Below are 19776 nucleotides of genomic sequence, written 5' to 3'. Positions count from 1 at the left end.
TCTCCAAAAGCACTTCACATTTTAGCAGTCTCCTAAGCATTATTGCTACTGTCCTTATCAAATCTCAATTAAAATCCAAAATAAACTTACCTTTTTAACCTTTTTCATATTTTCCTGATACAATGTTTTTGATCTTTGTTTGTATATATAAAGTTTAGGGTGCGGCCATTTTCCGACCCTATATGAATACGGGATGCCTTGTGCACCGAGCTGCCCTATATATAAAGCTGTATAATGTTTGTATATGTTAGCTTATAGCCTTATAATCTTTCTCATTAAACCTTTTAACAAACTGAGTTTTAAGAGTTTATTGTTCAATGGGGAGCCCTGAATCTCCTAGTCCACCTCACTTATATCCTCAAGCACTTCAACTTAAACTTTATCAAGCTTTCATCTTCTCAATCCCAATACTTTTTTCTATAATCTTGTTTCTTTTGTTTTACTTGTTTTATCTTAAAAGAAGGGCTTCTACTGGTTCTAATTCCCCTGCTCTAACACTTACAAGGAGTTCAACTCATGCTATTATTCATGTCAGTAAATATCTCCTGGCTGATTAGTCTATGTTTAAATTTCATAATATTTCAAGAACCATAGTATACAAACTAAAAAATTGGTAGTTTGCTAATAGTTTTCTTATTTTGCAGGGTGAGGTAGATATAAAGGGGATGCTCAAGAACAAGCTTCCTGTAATATTATTTGATGAAGATTCAATGATGAGGGATTCCCAGTAAGTTAACTTTTGTTAATGCTACTGGGCAAATCATAGTCTTTATACAAAAAACTTGACAGGTCTAATTCAAGAGTTTGACGGGAGCCTTGGAGTAACCGGTAAAGTTGTTGCCATGTGATCAGGAGGTCACGGGTTCGAGCCGTGAAAACAGCCTTTTGCAGAAATGCAGAGTAAGGCTGCGTACAGTAGACCTTTGTGGTCCGGCCTTTTTTCGGCTCCGGCACATAGCGGGAGCTTAGTGCACCGGACTGGCCATTTTTAATTCAAAAGTTTGAATGGGAGTCTTGGCGTAGCTGGTAAAGTTGTTGTTATATGACCAGGATGTCCTGGTCACGCGTTTGAGCCGTGAAAACAGTCTCTTATAGAAATGCAGAGTAAGGCTACGTACAATAGATCTTTGTGGTCCGATTCTTCCCCAGATTCCATGCATAGCGGAAGCTGAGTGTACCGGCTGCCCTATTTTTATTCAAGAGTTCCATTTCACCCTTAAACTTTTGACAAGACCTTATAACTTTTTAATTACTTCATATCTTAGTTGAGGACTATAATTTTTGAACATAGACAAAGTAACTAAATCCTGCCAAAAGTTACGGATAAAAGGGTGCCTGGATTCTGATAATGATTTAGCTAATCCATGTGGTTCAAGGATTTGAAGGGGAGCCTTGGCGTAATTGGAAAAGTTGTCTCTATGTGATCAGGAGGTCACGAGTTCGAGCCGTGAAAATAGCCTCTTGCAATAATGTATGATAAGGCTGCGTACAATAGATCCTTGTGGTCCGACCCTTTTCCTGACCCTGCACATAGCACCGGGCTGCCCTTTCATGTGGTTCAAAGATTTCAATATTTGAACATACTACAGTGAGCATTTCAAGTTCTAAGGGTAAATTTAAGGCAATATTGTCAATATATTACTTACAATTATGAGGTAATTTGTTATAGGTGTTGTGTTTGCTTGGGAGAATTTGAGATCAAAGAAGAGTTGCATCAGTTACCTTCTTGTAAACACATTTTCCATGTCGAATGCATACGCCATTGGCTTCGTTCGAATTTCACTTGTCCTCTCTGTAGATGGCATATTATTTCAAGACAAAATCCACAACCTCCACAGCAGCCAGCTTCTAATCTTGAACATAACAATCAAGTCAGATTAGATATTGAAGAGGAAAGTGAACAACGCGATAGAACAGCCAATATTAGCAGAGAAGAGCAGCATGTGGTGATAATTGAAGAATTTTCTAGTGCTAGTTCATCCTCTGGCACTGCTGAAAATAGTGAAAGAGATTATTCACATGTAGAAGCTCTTGTTATCAGTATTAAGGCCTAATTTTGCTGCATTTCTGGAATTGTATATTTAGCATTGGGAGTTCAGGAATGATAGATTAGCAGAGAAGTTTAGGGGATACGATTTTATACACATCAGAATCTGATTATTAGATGGAACTTTGCAAAATCATGCTTTTACTTACTTCTCAGTAAAAAGAAGAAAAAAAAAGGACACAAAAGTGTTACATAGTATTATACAGTATAAGATATGACATTACATATGACAATTTGTTTTTGTTTTGTTTTGGTAAAACATATGACAGTCGGTCTTTTTTTTTTTTAAGCGAAAGAAAAAGAATATTGGAAATTGAAATTGGAAAAAAAGTTTGTCGGAAAATCAATTTTTCGTTTTGACATGAACTTCAGGGATTGAAATATTGAATTAATTATGTCGTGTGCGTATTAACCCTGGAATCAATAATCCAATCGCAGGTAATGAAATTTGTAGTAGATCTTTCTAGAATGAGTCGGTTACTTTTACGAAAATCTCCAAAATATAGGTAGACCTTTTTGAATAATTCAAAATAGTAACTTAGAATTTAATATTTGCTAGTTTCTCTAATTCATGTCTAACTAGGATTTGTAGTCAAATTTAATTTCCTAATTCTAGTCTAAGTAGGTTTACACTATTATAAATAGAGGTGTTCCTACCTATTTTCTATGCGAAATTCATAATTTTATTCCTACAACAATATGGACAACAAGGGCAAGAGAAAACTGGACGAAACAAATTCAGAAAAAAAGTAAGCGAATAAACCTCCAAATAGTTGGTTCGAATTAAAAATCAATACTCATGGTCTATATTACAGGATTACCAGAAGATGTAACTGTTGACGAAATAGTTGAAGTTTTTTCAAAGTGCGGTATTATAAAGGAAGATCCAGTAACACAAAACCCTAGAGTGAAGATTTATTTCGACAAAGAAACTGGAAAAAAGAAAGGCGATGCACTTGTTACATATCTTAAAGATCCTTCAGTTGATTTAGCCATTAAAATTTTAGATGGTATGCCTTTACGGCTAGGTGAAAAAATTCCAATGAAAGTTGCTCGCGCAGAGTTTAAGCAGAAAGGGGAAAAGTTCGTACCAAAGGAAGTTGACAAGAACAAGAAGAAGAAACTACATAAAGTTGAACAAAGAATGCTTAGTTGGGGTGGTCGCGATGATATAGAGATACCGATTTCAGCTATTGTTGTGCTTCGCTATATGTTCACACCAGTTGAATTGCGAGAGGATGAGAATTTATGTTCTGAGATAAAGGAAGACGTTCGAGAGGAGTGTACAAAGTTTGGTCCCGTGGGATTAGGTGTGCGAAAATCACCCACAAGGGGGTGTTTTGGTTAAATTTAAGGTGTTTTGGTTAAATTTAAGGATCGAAGGGATGCTCATAGGTGTATTGAAGCGATGAACGGACGATGGTTTGCTGGTAGGCAAATCCATGCTAGTGAAGATGATGGAACTGTTAATCATGCTTTAGTTCGAGATTTAGATGAAGAAAATGATAGATTGGAGAAGTTTGGAGCGAAACTTGAAGCTAGTTCATCCACAGTGACGGATCCAGAATTTTGTGCAGACGACAATAATAACCACTAGTAAGAGCGGCAATCAAACTTGTTTTTATTTGTTTATAGCAGGGCCTCAAAACAACATCATTTTGAACTTGTGTTTTTTTTTCTTTCTAGAATGACTTGGTAAAAGCTCAACAAAATTTATTTATGTGGAAATAGTAGCAACACTTATTTTTGTTTGGCTATGCAATCTATGTGTCTATGTACTTTTTGAATAGAAACTCGGCTTCTGAAAAATTCTGGCTTTCGTACTTTGGTAGGCCTTTGAGATGTCGCAAAAAGAAGGGGTTAGTAGATGTGCTACGGGCTCAGCTTGTCGCACTCCAACTAGTTTTGTAATTGACTGCAAAACCTATTTACGCATTAATTAAAGAAACTAGCAAAAATCAATTCCTGAACAATTTAGGTTTCAACAACATAGCTGATTCAAATACAATATAATATAAAGAAATACAACAATATGCATTCTATGAGATCTCAATGATCCTTTTATTTCTGAAATTTCAACTAATCTAATATTGTCTTAGTCAACAAAACCGAAGTAATAAGACTACAAGAACATTAATTCTTTGTAGATACTCTATTGCTAAGCTTGTGAATACAATAGCTAAAAGTCCAAACTTAAAAAAAAAATCTTTTCAATTGTTACACATTTCTTAGAATAAAAGAAAATACTATATAGAGAATACCAACAAGAAATGTGGAGATAATAGTGACCTTTGTAGGCATCCTTCCTTTATCAGCTCTCAAAACCATAGCTTCATAAATTGGCAAACAATTTATTACTACAAAAGCACTAATAAACAGTTGGATATAGAGAGCATCCAAGCTTTGATCACCCTTGAAAATATCTATTAATGCTTTGAGAAAAGCTACTAAATTGATTATTGTTGTTGTTGCTAAGGTTACGAACATAGGCGAAACAACCCCAAACTCGAAAACTCCTTGATGATACCTTTTACCTTGGTCATCATCTACTACTTTGCTTGTCAAACTGAACCCTTGTGTAGTCATGCCTAAGTGTTTAGTTACATACTCAATAGTTCCAAATAGAAAAGATGTTAATCCCCTTATCATCCATATTCTTTGATCATTCCACCACCTTTTCCATGTCCCTTGAGCGGACATAAAAATCAAGCAATCTTGCCCGTACGCTCCAAGAAATAAAAAAACGTACAAGAAAAACCATGGATCTGAAACCTGCGGCCAATATTTTAAAAAAATGCGATTTTAGATAATCATATGTCATATCTATAAGGAACAACAATATAATCAGTGTAGTCCCACAAGTGGGGTGTGGAGAGAATAGAGTGTACGCAAATCTTACCCCTGCCTTTAAGAAGGAAAAAAGGTTGTTTCCGATAGATCCTCGGCTCAGAAAGGAAAAAGAGAGGGGCAATAACAAGCAAACTAATCTGACAACTGAAGCGAAAATACAAAACTAACACTAAGGAATGCAATCGGAAAATCGAAACAAAGGCAGTAACAAGTAATAACATAAGTCTAGGGATACGAAAGACACTATGTAATATATCAAGAACTAATTTTACTAATCACTATGTGTTTTTGCTTGCTATATTTTGTACATAACTTAAATTGGTGCATACCTTTGGAAAGATGGGAACCCCATTGAGGAGAGTAAGTTGAGGAATGAAGGCATATATGGCAATTGGTAATGACCAAATGGGCCAAAATGCATAGTGAGCATAACAATGGGCCATAACAAAGCCCATGGACCGAACACCGAAAGTTAATGGGCTATATTTTGAGAAAGCAACTTCAAGTAGACCCACAGACCACCTCTTGTTTTGGCTGATCACATCATGGAGAGAAATAGGTACATCTCCTAAAAATGCAGGCCTTTTAGGATTGCAAAACACTGATTTCCAACCTTCACATTGAAGTCTATAACCTGTGTAGTAATCCTCCACTAGTGATCCATACCTAAAGCCCATCTGCAGAATTTTGAGGGAAATGCATATTCTTAGCTGCTCCAAAAAAAAATAGCCGATAAAATATATATGTATGTTATATACATATTTTATACTTTTTTTGTCTAGCAAATGCAATTAGTTTCCGTCGACCGGCCAATTTTGTAGTTTGGCCTAATTTTGAATATGTCCGCTCGTCGCAAGGAGAATATATATAGAGAGAGAGAGAGAGACATATTTTTCGAATGATTTCCACGAAAAAATTGTTGTTGCAGTTATACTCCACATTCACTTACTTATGCACTTGTTGCTACGGCACTGACAACTTTATCGTGGCAACAAGATCTAATATGTATGGCAAGTTCGAACTGATGCACACACACACACACACATACATATATATATATATATATATATATATATATATATATATATATATATATATATATATATATATATATATATATATATATATATATAAAAGATCTCGTGGCGAGTTCGAACCTATTGCCAGGAAAAAAGTTATTAATGCAGGTATATTCTATATTTACTGACTTAAAATGTTACACCAAGAATTTATCAAGGTAATATTCGGTATAAAAGCTCACCTTGGAACCCCAATTACTTTCATTCTCATAGTTGCAACTTGCTACTTGATGGGCTAGCTGTAAAACTTCATGGGCCTGAATGGGCTTATTCACATCATGATCCGGGAATAATTCTGGAATTTCGGGTTTCTCGAACAAAGATGGATTCCCAAAGAAAGCCCGGCGACGGAAAAAGCATCCAGTTCCAACATAATTGGGCCCATGTAGACCATCCATACCCAGTGGATTAGTATGAAAAAGGCCTTTTATTTCACTACCATAAATATCTGCGTCGTTAAGCCCATGAAATCGTTGAGGAAACTGGACGTAGGCTAAATTGGGCCGTAATGTTTGGTCCAAAAAATAGCATAAAGCCCGTTTAGGTGTTGATGGATCATTAGAGTACATGTCACAATCCAGTGTCAAAACTATTGGTGCATTGGTCATAATTCCCGATACTCGAAGCTAAAAACAAAATTTTACACAATCAGGTTATTTAAACGCGAGTTACATGTAATATAAGCGCAAGTATATAATCAAGAAAAGATTATAATAACTTATTGTAGCCGATCAAACCATGTTGATTTTGTAAAAATTATTTAGACTAATATTTGACGAGATCTTACTTACCAAAGCGTTGAGGGCACCTGCTTTAAAATAGTGAGGGGAGTTTTTGCTTTTCTCTCTTGAAAGATAAATAAGATTTGGCATCTCATCACCTGTTATGTCTCTGTCTTTGCCACTTTCCAATAAAACCTGCGACAATATTTTTATTACACGGAAAAACGAATAGATGACATTATCAAATTAATCAAGCTTCTTATTTTTCGAGAACAAATCTGTCAAATTTGATGTAGATGCACCCACTATATTTTCATCTAACTATATTTAGAGTACATTACTGACTATCTGAAATTATCTAGTAAAGTCATTTTTTTTATTTTTAACAGCAAAGTCACTTAACTATACATATAGCACTCAAAAGGGCAAAATACTTATTTTACCCTCTAAATTATCAACGTTTATTGTTTGTTTTTTTATCTTTTTAAGATTAAATTTTTTTTTTCTCTTTTTCATTTATATTATGGCCTTACCTTAGAATAAATAAATTTTATTTACAAATTAAAAAAATAAAAATAGTATTTAAGCATATATAATATTGGAATAATAAAATATTGAGCATAGTTGAAAGTTAATTAGAATAATTTTTTCGTAATAATAATTTTGATATTAACAACAAAAACTCAAAAATTTATTTACACAATTGAGAATGAAAGAAAATAAAAGTTTTAAAATATATATTCCATGCACGTACTATAGAAAATAATTATTTAAATTAAAGGTATTTTTATAATATACATTATATACTCTTGATAATTAGCTCAATTATATTATTATTCTGACATTATATATGCTAGAAAAATATTTTTTAAATTTAATTTTAAATAAAATTTATTTATTCTATAAGTAAGTCCATAATATTAATTAAAAAGAGAAAAATTCATAATATTAAAAAAAAAAAGAAGATAAAAGTTGATAATTTAGAGGGAAAAGAGGTATTTGACATTCAAAAGTTTGAGATATTTAGTTGAGTGACCTTTACGAGATAATTTTAAATAGTTGAGTGACCATTTAAGTAATAGACTCACTATATTTTAATTCAAAACTTTAAAGAATATATATTTGCACGAAATTTGCTCCAGTTGTCAGAAGGTAGTAGTAATTGTAGTGCAATTACATCCACTGGCTTAAAATCTTAAACTCATCGATATTTTATCACCAAATCGCTACATATATAAGAGATTTGCTTGATTTGCAATTTGCTCCGACTCTGTAGCAAGATGATTTTTTTTAGACAAACAGAAAATTGATATACAACAAACTTCTCTATAACAACGTCGTTTGTTCCGAATATTTTTGGATGTTATAGCGAAGTGTTGTTACAGAGAACATATATTATAACATAACATAAGAATTGGTTACGGAAAAGCTTGACTTTTATAGTGAAATGTTGTTATATAGGGATGTTGTTATAGAGAGATCTAACTGTATGACGAACCTGAATAATAGAGGGATGGTTATGGCGAGTAAATCCAGCAGTCCAATATTTGCTAAAAATTTGACGTTCTTCCTCGTTGTTAATATAATCTTCCTCCACCTTTCCCCTCTCAACCACATTTTCTATCCTCGTTTTCATGCTTTCGTACATTAACTGCACAAAAAGATAAAATTATAAACTTTTAAATTCCCTTGACACAAAGAACGTTTTTAGTATAAGCAAAGGACAGAATAAAAATAATAAGTTGTCCCAATAAGAGTTATGATATTATTATTGGCAATCGAAATTTATGAATCAACTCATGATTACAACAAACATGGCGTATATAGCATAAATTAATTCGTTATTTTGCGATATATTAAATGAGTGATGACAAAAAATATCTTATTCTTGCCATGACTATAACGTCGGAAGGATTGAATTCAAAGCAAAATGACAAAGAGAAATAGAATGGAATATCTTCAGATAAATGTTGAAATTAAATAAATTTAGGCCTGAGACTAGTCAAGAAAATTGTACAAGTTGCTTATCCTACTGCTACGTACACAAAATTAGCTAGTACTGTTTCCTGTCCCTAATCCCTATGCAGGGGCTGATCAAGAAGTCCGGTTACGGATTTAGACGAACCTAGTAGTTTTTGCTCGAACAATGTATTTCATATTGAGAAATTTATTAAATATATATAAATATAAAATTTAGAATTCAATTATTAACACTTGAATCTAAAATTCAGAATCCATAAAATTGAAATTCTATCTGGCATCTGTTCCTATGCCCTTTCAATGAATCTGTTCCTATGCCCTTTCAATGATTGCTATAGACAATGAATAAACCAAATATATTACTAGAAATTAATCTAGTGTCTTTTTCTTTCTTTTTTAAATTATATTTTTTTGTACCTTTCTCATCTTTGTACTGTATCATTTTTAATTTTATCATGTAAGAAGAGTTGTAGAATGTGAGCTGTTACGGGGTAAAAATGGCAAATAGTGCGAAGGTCTCTATCTCTGCAGATATTTAACGTACGTCGCACATGCTTGCAGAAAAAGTAAAACTAATACTAATAAAACTTTATATTTTAAAATCGCATTATAGTTCAGACGACACATATTTTCAAGAACTACGGGCATACACCAATAAACTTGAACTTTAATTCGTTAATTAAACAATTAATTATGTGTTAATATATATCTGACTAGTTAGGGCAACTGTATTAATCATTTCTCTATTCATTCCGTTTTATGTACATGTGCATGATTAGGTTAATGATGACTAGCTTTAATTTGAGTTTTACGGTGTTGAAGAAGAATTATATTAGACATCGATATGTTCTGAGTTTTTATATTTGTTTCAATATTTTAGATATTTTATCTCAAAAACTGATCGAAAACATTAAAGACAAACAAAACGATAAACAAATATAAATGAGCATTTTGCAGTCAAACAAGCATATTTTGTTAAAATCAAACTTAATCTAGTACACTCTATAAGAATACTGCATATACATGTCTCCAAACGACTCTAATTAGTTGGAAAAGTAGTATTTTTGGTATAGTTTAACTTATCTGCAATCCCGGTAATATTTACATATCATCTTAAGTTAATTCGTAAAAGCAATACATTGATTGTGAAATTATTTTATACTAGGAGTGTAATTTAATCTGAATAGCGAATTATCAATTTTATTTTTAAGACATGCAATTCCACTTATTATCCACAGTTACATGTGGTTATCTCTTAGGTATATCAAACTTAAAGACATATTGAAACAGCTGAAAATAAAACTTAAAATGGACTCTTTTTTAAAAAAAAAAAAAAAGAAGAGAAAAACAAAATACATACCTTAATTTTCTGTGTCTCAGAATCTTCAGTGTAATTAGAACTAAAATAAGCATCTGGACACCTTTCAACTATTTTATTCTCCCTACAAAATGGCAACCAAAATACAGCAAATTTTGCAGCTTCCATAAAAGCAAACAACGTAAGCTCAGAACCTCCATCATCAGAAACATAAACTGAAACTTTCTCTATGGGATAATCATACGCCATAACTGATAACGCCGTATTCACGACGTTTAACGGCGGCTCCTTATAAGGATCCGCCGTACAAATAAAAATGTCAAGTGATGGAAAATTTCCGGCACTAAAGTTTTTGAGTTTTTCAGGATATTCAGTACGTATTAGTGGACGCATACGAAAAGATTGAACTGTTGACCACATAAAGGCTAGAATTATATCGGAAATTAATATTAAAAATAATATGGAGAAAGAGATAAAGGAAGTGGAGTTTAAGAGTTTGAGTGTGTGGTTATAGAAAAGAGCTAGGATGGCAAAAAGGTAAATAAGTGCAAATGCACGGTTAAGGATAAGCTGTAGAGGCTTCACTTTGAGGGAGTGAAGACCGCCGTTGACGGTGGTGGTTGTGGAGGCGCCGGTGGCTGTGGTTTCCATTTTTGGGAGGCGCTGATGCAAAAATTGTGTTACTAGGGTCGACGGACTGATTGTGGTGAGCAGCCCTGCTATTTATAGCAAATTGCGTACGTGTTTGGAAAATACTTTAGTTGTAGTAAAAATAAAAAGGTATTTGAAGCGAAAAACTGAAGGAGAAAGTTGAAAGATGAAGTCTCTTTCAATTTATGTGATACATTTCACTTTTTAAGATCCCAACTGTTTGAAATTTGACCAACATTTTGAGATATATTTTTTTTAAATCATATTGACATGAGAAGAATTAGAACTTATAGTAGTTTTCGTATATTTTTTACATATCTAAATATTAATTTTAAAATACTAAATTGAACTAATCCAATTTTACCTTCAATGATTAGTTAAATTAACTCTTGATAAACAAAATATATTATAAAAATTAAAATAAAAGGAACAATAAGTTTTCGGATAACAAGATATGTTATTTGTTTTTTAAATAGACTATAAAAGGAAAGAATATAAAACAGAACAAATGAGTACAATCAGACATTTCTATAGCATCAACTCTATATAATAGTCATTCGCTATAAAAGTCAATTTTTTCTCGGAATCGATTTTTATATTATATTATAATATATGTTCTTTATAACAGCACTTCACTATAGCAGCCAAAAAATATCGGAACAAATGAAACTGACTGTATTATCATTTAGCAAGTCTAAAATGTTATAGGTTAATTTGTTCAAAAACAAATTAGATCCTCTGCGTTCCTGTGATATGTTGGACCATATCTCGATAAGATAATCATGTTTTGTAACATGTATTACGTAGAAGGAATCCAATAATTCAAGCAGTTAATATATTGAATGTCTCTTTTCTATTTTTGGGGAAAAACACATTATATGGACCATGGTGATTGTCGAATACGTTTATTTTGTCTTGTTTTATGCAAATTAGGCTTAATTCTTAGCTACACCACTAATAATTAAGTCTATGGATTTAGTCCTTTTCTTTTTTTTTTTACCTTAAGTCAGTGGTTCGAAACAACTCGCAAGTAGTAGACTAATTTATCGAAAAAAACATGTTCAACCTAATGGCGGACCTATGTAGATGCTATTTTGATATCAGAAAGCAAATAACAGTACAAATATATTGGCTTAGCACCCAATTTTAAGGAGGAGCAACTTTAGATGAAAAATAACATAACATAAAAAGTTTTGAATTCGCCATTGGTACAGCCCACAGCATAAGTTGTCATTGTAATCCTGCCCATTAACATTGCAGTTTATTGATCTAGTCAATTAATTAAACATTATCTCAGGGTTTACAACTTAAACCCAACACGAAATGTCCTAACAAAGAATATATATTTGTCAAATTTTGATATGATTAATAGCCATAAAATATAAGTGATTGTGGACAACAAAGAAACTACAACTAGATGCTGTTCAAAGTCGAATACTAGATGCTTTCAGGTCATTATTCATGTCTAAAATATTATTAATAAAAATATACCATTAATCTTCATTAAACGGAAAAGAACATCTCCACCTTGTTTTGAGGAGTTTTATCGGCTAATTGTAATTAACGTAAAAGATAAAAAGGTCACATGCATGTCAAATTGCGATTCTCCCAACCACGTGGATTGACTAGAATTGGTCATCAACTTCTTATTATTGGTATTAATTAAAGAGAGGACTAAAGTTACCTTTAATATTCTTACCATTGAACTTATTGTATCGTGAATTTAGGTCAAACGTTCGTTGAATGTTTTGTATATTTTTACATAAAATTTATACCATTGTCTAAATATTACTCTCTCTGATCCACTTTAATTGATTTTTTGGTTGTTTTCACACATATTAAGGAATACACCTTTTAACATTAATTAACAATGAAATTGACCATATTAACTTTAATTTATTCATTGGAAATATAATAAATACTCCTAAACTCTTTACTCCAATGACAACTTTGGATAAAACAAGTTAATTCCTTCTTAATATTTAAAAAAATCAAATATTGTAGATCACAAAAAAAAGCTAAAAAAATTATTTAAATAGACCCGATACCGAAGGAAGTATCATTAATCTGGTCAATGAGTAACATCGTACCGCTTGAGATGTTATAGAAAATTACTAGGTTGATGTCTAATAAGAATTAATAAAATAATAGTATTGTGATTTTTTAGACCAATATGTTAAGGTTATTACATGAATGGACAACAAAAATCAAGAAAGTTGATTGCATCTAGTGGAGATTTTCTTATAAAAAGAAAATGATTGTTCCAAGAAGTCAAAATTGGTGGGCTTGTGCTACCTAATCACAACATTTTATCTTTAAGCTTACGTGACCTCGCGGATAGAGAGGGATTCGAACCCACGCTATTTCTCTGTAAATACTTCGATTTTCACTGATACTTCAAATTTTGATATAACAATCATTCGCTATTAAATTTATATTTTTCTTAGAATAGAATTTTTGTTATATTATAATATATATTCTTTATAACAGTACTTCACTGTAACAATAAAAAAATATCAAAATAAATAAGGTTGTTATAGAAAAATTTGACTGTACTAATATTTTTTTTTTCCGATTATGTTTCTCTCAATTTATCATTTCCTTATATTATGCGCACAAGTCCTCACATTTATGTTGTCACATTCCACATATACTAGGAGTATCATTTTTGTTTACCTTTACCAAGTACTTCGACCTAAAATGCATCAGTCTTCTTGTATTTAACCGAAAATATAATTTAATTAGACGGCATTTTGGATATAAATAATAAATGATAATTTTTTTTTTTTGGTTTCTCGTCTGGTGTCTAGAGCTACGACTAATTCGGATACACACCGCGTATAAGGTCGTGACTTATTGCAGGAGAAAACACTCTCTATCAGAATTTTTTCATTTTCATTACTTAAACTCAAGATCTCTGATTAAGGTAAAGTGATCTTATCCATTCTATCATAATCCTTGTAGTGTAAATGACAATGTTTAAGTCAAGTCCAGTAGTGTAAATTGAGCAGGAATAAAAACCAAGTGGTTTTTCTATTAAAAGTAAATCCAATAGTGGTCCTAAAAAGATTGGGTTGATAACTGACACCTTCTGTCTCTTCTACAAAACATGGACTTATTATCATGATTGACAGATATTTTGGCACCTACGTGGTGTCGAAATTTATGAAAATAACTTAAATTATTATATTTCTAGACAAGAAATAGTCTTACTTTATTGGTTTTGTTGAGTATTACACTCTGTTTGGATCATTATTACCCATCATTTTATAATATATCGTATTGTATTATATTGTATCGTTTTATGAATATAATGTTTTGATAGATTGTATTTTTTTTTTGTTAAATAATATTTTGCAGTTTGGTTGACTGTATCGTATTGTACTGACAAATTTACTAAAATATCCTCAATTGTTTTAAATAATTCCTTTACCAATGTTAAGGATTTTTGTTTGTAAATTTCAATAGTTTATAGCTTTTCTTGCAGTAGTGTTTAATAATATTGTACCCTATGAAAGAGTAATTAAATTACTTAGTTATATATATTTGGGTGTATATTACTTGGCGAATCACAACTAGCAAACCATACTGATCATCAAGTATTTATGTTATACAAATAAGAATCGCCAAAATAATCATACATAATTTCAGCGTAATATATAGGAGGTTAAACTACTCAAACAACTAGATTTAGTTGTAATACAATAGGAGAACTAATAACTGATAAAAAAATAAGTAAAGAAGTACCTGTAACTTGAAAACAAGAGCAAAAACTTGGGAAAAAAATTAACTATTATTAGAATAAAAAATAATAATAAACAACGATAAAGAAATGAACGAAGGAGTTGGCAGAACAAAGATAAATAATAACACTTTGCATACTTGAAAACAACCAATATTATAAAGTTAATTGGAGATAAAGTAATTAGAATTGGAGTTCAGTAGAAGAAATAAAGAAACAAAAGGAAGGCAAAACCTATACGTGACGTTAGAGTTGAAAGCGACAGAAGAAGAAAAAAAGAGACTTCACGTAGGTTATAGAATTATATTTAGGATGATGTCTTATGAGAAAGGGACTTTGCTATTATTTAAAATAAATAAAGGTAAAGGGTAAAATATAATTATAAAGTAATAAGTTAGGTCATAATCTATATTATTATAAAAGTATGAATATAATATTGGTTTACAAAAATAATATTTTAATATTAAGTATAATAATTCATAATAAAAGGGCACAACCGGAATTCTAGACATTAGCCTTGTATTCCTATTAGTTTTAGAATATAATACACGTTATGAATCCTACATGATTACCTTTAGAAATTCTATTAATATAATCTTAATACTTTTAGTCATGTAATCCTATTACTTTTAGGATATACTTCTAAAAATAATTATTACTAATTTAATTTGAAAATGTATTATATTGTTCAAGTACTAATTTAATTTGAGAATGTATTATATTGTCCAAGTCCATTTAAAAGGGGAGAGCTTATATTATTATAAAAGCACGAATATAATATTGATAGACCAAATTAGCCCTAAAATATTAAACAGAAGAAATCATAAGGAAAGGACATAACTGTATTAATCTTTTTTCGGACTACAATAACTTTTATGTTACTTTTTAATATTTAAAATTTTAAAATTAATAAAAATTCATCTATTTAATTCTTATTAAAAATATGTAGGAAGGTTTGATAAAATCAATTTCATAAGAATCCTCTGTATTGGTAATACATTATCACTCGATAATATCCAATACTAAGAAAAAATAAAAATAATGTTAAATGGACTACATAAAGCGTTGAAATTGAGAGAACAAATCCCCACGATAATATTTTTTAATATTATATTTGAACTACTTTCCTACTGAAATAATATTTTGTTATTGTTAATTTCTCGTGTACTATTGAAAAATATACCTAATTATTAAAGAACAACTAATTATTTTTTTAAGAATATAAATATGTGAGAAAGAGAAAGAAAAAGGTTGGTAAGAGTCAATACCACTAATAATTTTGCAAACAAAAAGGTCTAAAAATGGAATGTCAGATCGATCATTTTACTCTTTGAAAATAAAATTTATGGTGGATAAAATTATAATTACGATTAAATATTCAAAACAAGAGATGAACTAACAATACGTATTTGAATCAATAGAAAATAAAATATTTTTTATGTTAAGACCAAATAATCTAAATTTCAATTAATTATTTAGCAAAAGTATTCATTGTAATATCTTAGGGTACATAAATTTATTCCATAAAAAGAACGTTAGAGATTAAAACAAATTAGACCACAGAGTAAAAAAAGACTAATATAGTATTAAAAAAACCATACAAGTGATTGAGAAAGCACAATCAAAGTTAAATCCTGAACAAAAATAAGCTTTCAAGACTATGTTATAAAGAGTCGATTCTGGTATAGCGGGATTATCCTTTATAGATGCCTCTGCCGGAATCGAAATAATATTCCTATGTCATGCATTACTTATAAATGTCAGATCAAGAGGTATGATATTGTTAGCAATAATAACAAGTGGTGTGCCATCAATAATTTTATTATGAGGTCGTACAACTCACTTTAGATTTGATACACCTCTTCAAAAAACTGAAATAACCATCACAAATATATCAAAGCAGAGTAATAGTGCTAAATTTATAAGGAAAGCCAAATTAATAATATGGGATGAAGGGCTTATGGCTAAGTATCAAAGAATCAAAACAATTGGCTAGGGTTTTAGAGATATTTTGGATATCAATGAACTGTTTTGTCACGAGCCGAAATCCACGATAGGTCGTGATGGCGCCTAACGTCATTGTTAGGTAAGCCAACGATGATTTATCACTTAATTACTCATTTTTTGTATTTTGAAATCATGATTTTCATTAATTAAATAATATGAAATAGAATTTACAGGGTAAAAGGTAATATTTACACGAACTACAATAATTGAACAACCTGTAGGAACCCCCAAAATTCGGTGTCACAAGTGCATGAGCATCAACTAGGAAATATAATAAACTACAATATATGTCTGGAATACAAATTAGACAGGAGAATATAAACAACTCGGATGGAGACTCTGTAGGCTGCGGATCGTAACATGAAATGCAACTCACGGTAAAGTCCCCGCAATAGCCGCGCCTCTACGCCCAAAAGACCGACAGACATATATGTACCTGCACAAAAAGTGTAGTAAGTGTAGCATGAGTACGTAAATCAACGCGTACCTAGTAAGTATCTAGCCTAACCCCAGAGAAGTAGTGACGAGGGGTCGACATCGACACTTACTAGTGGTCCAATAAGACAGATACAGTAGAAGTAAACAGGTGAGAGTAAGAGAAAATAAATGAAATAACAAGTATAAATACGTGGTAAAATTCTCCTATCAGCAATAACTCAAACTCTCAACTAGTAGTTACCTCCTCAATCGGAATATATATAATGGACCTCACCAAATGGGTCGCCACAATTCAAATCAGGAAAACGCAAACATATACTGCCTTCTTATCAATTATTACACACGATTTCATAAGAATATTTTATATAAATGTCGAGGTGTATGGCCCGATCCATCATAATATTTTCGAACCATAGATACATCTATTTTATTGCCGAGGCGAACGACCCGCTCCCATGAGAGTGTGGTACATAATTCTGCCGAAACTTACGACCCGATCCATCATAGTGTGCACAATGCCGAGGGTCGAACGGCACGAACTATAGATGTACCTATCCTGCCGAGGCGAATAGCCCGATCCCATTAGAATAAGAAGCTTTGACGGGTTCTTGACCCCACCCACGAATAGTCATGTGAGTTATAGATTTTAAGGGAATCTTTCGATAAGAACGCATAACGCGGGAGAATTTCGTAAGGAGAGTACAATTAATTATGCGGCTTATCATGAAGCCCGTCAAATCTCTACAATAGCAAGTCTATCATTCTACACAAGTCTAGTCTCAAGTCGCAACGTAAAATAAAGGAATTTAATGGGCAAGAGACAACTCAAATAGTACAGTTATAGCATGGCGGGAACTTAAGTCTACCCGGGCATAACATGAATCTAACTACGCACGGAATCTCGCCAGCTTGTGCGTACGTAGCCCCGCAACAAGTAGCACATAATAAATACATCACCTAGGGGTAGTTTTCCCCTCACAGATTTAGACAGGAGACTTACCTCGCTACGAAGTTTCATAACCAGCTCCAAAGCCTCTCTAACACCTCAAACCGATGCCCGTCGATCCAAAACTAGTCAAACAAGGTGCAAACCAATCAAAATATACTCCAATGCTCATAATAATTCAATTCATAATAATTCCCAACTTCGCTCGAAGAGTCTATAAAATCAACCATCGGGCCCACGCGCCCGGATTTTGAAACTTTTCAAAGATAAACATTACACATAACATTACAAACTCAAATATATAATTTATTCTCAATTCCACGTCCAATTTCGTGGTTAAAATTCACAAATACCAAATTCTAGGTTTTCTCCCAAAACCCCCCACAATTTTCACTAATTTCCATGTTTAAATCCTCATACAAACCATGTATTTAACTTGTAATTGGTGGGAGTCACTTACCTTGTGTTACTTGATGAAAATCTCCCCTTGAAGCTCTCCAAAATCTCCCCATCCAAGTGAAAATGAAAGAAAATGGGCCAAATCCCGTTTTTATAAAACCTTCACTGCCCAGACGATTTTTCGCATAAGTAGAAGAATTAGCCGCTTCTGCAGCTCCCTTCAGGCCCTTCAACCTCCGCATCTGCGGCCCCTCCAACGCTTATGTGCCTTCGCTTCGGTGATGCTTCATCTGCAGGTGCAGTCCCGCTTCTATGGTACTCAACCGCATTTGCAGTCCCAGCCTTACCCAGCTATTCCACTTATGCACTCAAGGACGCCGCATCTGCGCCATCGCAGATGAGGAAATGGTCTCGCACCTGCGCAACTGCGCAGCTCGCCCAGAACTGCTTCTGCGACCATTTCCTAGCTTCTGCGGTCACGCACATGCGGTTAAACTTGCGCAGGTGCGATTGCACCAGAACTGGTGCTAATCAACCATTCCTTAAGTTTTAACTTGATCCGTTAACCATCCGAAACCACCTCGAGGCCCCCGGAACCTCAACCAAACCTACCAACAAGTCCTAAAACACAACATAAATTTAGTCGAGCCTTCAAATCACATAAAATAATGATAAAACCATGAATCACATCCCCATTCAAGCTTAATGAACTTTAGAACTTCAATCTTCTACATTCGACGCCGAAACCTATCAAATCAAGTCCGATTGATCTCACATTTTGCACACAAATCATAATTGACATTACGTACCTACTCCCACTTCTAAAATCGTAATCCGGCCCCGATATCAAAAGGCCCACTCCCGATCAAACTTCCCAAAAATCATCCAATTTCCAACTTTCGCCAATTGACGCCGAAATGACCTACGGACCTCCAAATCAATATTCGGACACGCTCCTAAGACCAAAATCATCATACAAACCTGTTGGAACCTTCAAATCCCAATTTCGAGGTCGTTTACTCAAAAGTCAAACCTTAGTCAATTTTTCCAACTTAAAGCTTCCGAAATTAGAATTTTCTTTTCAAATCAATTCCTGAACTTCCCGAAATTCAATTCCGACCACACGTACAAGTCATAATACCTGAAGTGAAGCTACTCAAGTCCTCAAACCACAGAACTATACTCTAGAGCTCAAAATGACCGGTCAAGTCGTTACATTCTCCCTTACTTAAACATACGCTCGTCCTCGAACGTGCTAAGAACTACTTTGGAGTTGTCAAAATTCATTATGCAACATCTTGTTCACTTACTTGTGCCACCACAACCCAGTTGGGAACATTTGCTCAAGCCGTACTGAAGGTCCTCCCTTTTATTTAGTCAATAGACCTTAGAACCAAATTCCAACCTCTGAATTTCTCTACAAGACCCGATTCTAACATACTGACATCGTTCCAATCACCACACACAGTACCAAAACACGATCGTACATCTTTTTCTGAATTCATATCGTGCCCCGCATAATTTACATGTCCATAATAACATCCTCCTACCACAATAGCTGAAATTTCACAAATCTGATGCCCGCAATACGTCTCAT

General features: G+C 32.8%; 2 protein-coding genes and 1 pseudogene across 2 annotated transcripts; 2 read left to right on the top strand and 1 right to left on the bottom strand.

Moving 5' to 3' along the window:
• Window positions 1-52: 52 nt before the first annotated feature.
• On the top strand, window positions 53-2193 carry LOC107797778 (putative E3 ubiquitin-protein ligase RHA4A). Its single transcript, XM_016620699.2, has 3 exons — window positions 53-530; window positions 645-727; window positions 1670-2193. Exons 1-3 carry the CDS (start codon window positions 318-320, stop codon window positions 2052-2054), a joined length of 681 nt encoding a protein of 226 aa, XP_016476185.2. The 5' UTR covers window positions 53-317; the 3' UTR covers window positions 2055-2193.
• Window positions 2194-2732: 539 nt separating this feature from the next.
• LOC107797780 (uncharacterized) lies at window positions 2733-3779 on the top strand (annotated as a pseudogene).
• Window positions 3780-4264: 485 nt separating this feature from the next.
• Window positions 4265-10647, bottom strand: LOC107797779 (cellulose synthase-like protein G3). Its single transcript, NM_001325638.1, has 6 exons — window positions 10039-10647; window positions 8197-8349; window positions 6768-6893; window positions 6159-6602; window positions 5227-5574; window positions 4265-4819 (listed from the first exon to the last, which is right to left on the bottom strand). Exons 1-6 carry the CDS (start codon window positions 10645-10647, stop codon window positions 4265-4267), a joined length of 2235 nt encoding a protein of 744 aa, NP_001312567.1.
• Window positions 10648-19776: the final 9129 nt, after the last annotated feature.

The sequence above is a fragment of the Nicotiana tabacum genome, chromosome 23 (genome assembly GCF_000715075.1).
Source record: "Nicotiana tabacum cultivar K326 chromosome 23, ASM71507v2, whole genome shotgun sequence".
Classification (NCBI taxonomy): Eukaryota; Viridiplantae; Streptophyta; class Magnoliopsida; order Solanales; family Solanaceae; genus Nicotiana; species Nicotiana tabacum.
Note: the sequence above shows the minus strand (reverse complement) of the source record. Positions and strands in the feature narration are given on the sequence as shown.

Excerpts from the sequence above, each read along its gene's own strand:
- LOC107797778 (XM_016620699.2), top strand. The coding sequence starts at position 318 with ATGGGGAGCCCTGAATCTCCTAGTCCACCTCACTTATATCCTCAAGCA. Across the intron at positions 531-644 it reads CAACTCATGCTATTATTCAT|GGTGAGGTAGATATAAAGGG; the intron begins GTCAGTAAATAT and ends CTTATTTTGCAG. Across the intron at positions 728-1,669 it reads TCAATGATGAGGGATTCCCA|GTGTTGTGTTTGCTTGGGAG; the intron begins GTAAGTTAACTT and ends AATTTGTTATAG.
- LOC107797779 (NM_001325638.1), bottom strand. The coding sequence starts at position 10,647 with ATGGAAACCACAGCCACCGGCGCCTCCACAACCACCACCGTCAACGGC. Across the intron at positions 6,603-6,767 it reads CAGGTGCCCTCAACGCTTTG|CTTCGAGTATCGGGAATTAT; the intron begins GTAAGTAAGATC and ends TTTTGTTTTTAG. Across the intron at positions 4,820-5,226 it reads GGGTTCCCATCTTTCCAAAG|GTTTCAGATCCATGGTTTTT; the intron begins GTATGCACCAAT and ends TATTGGCCGCAG.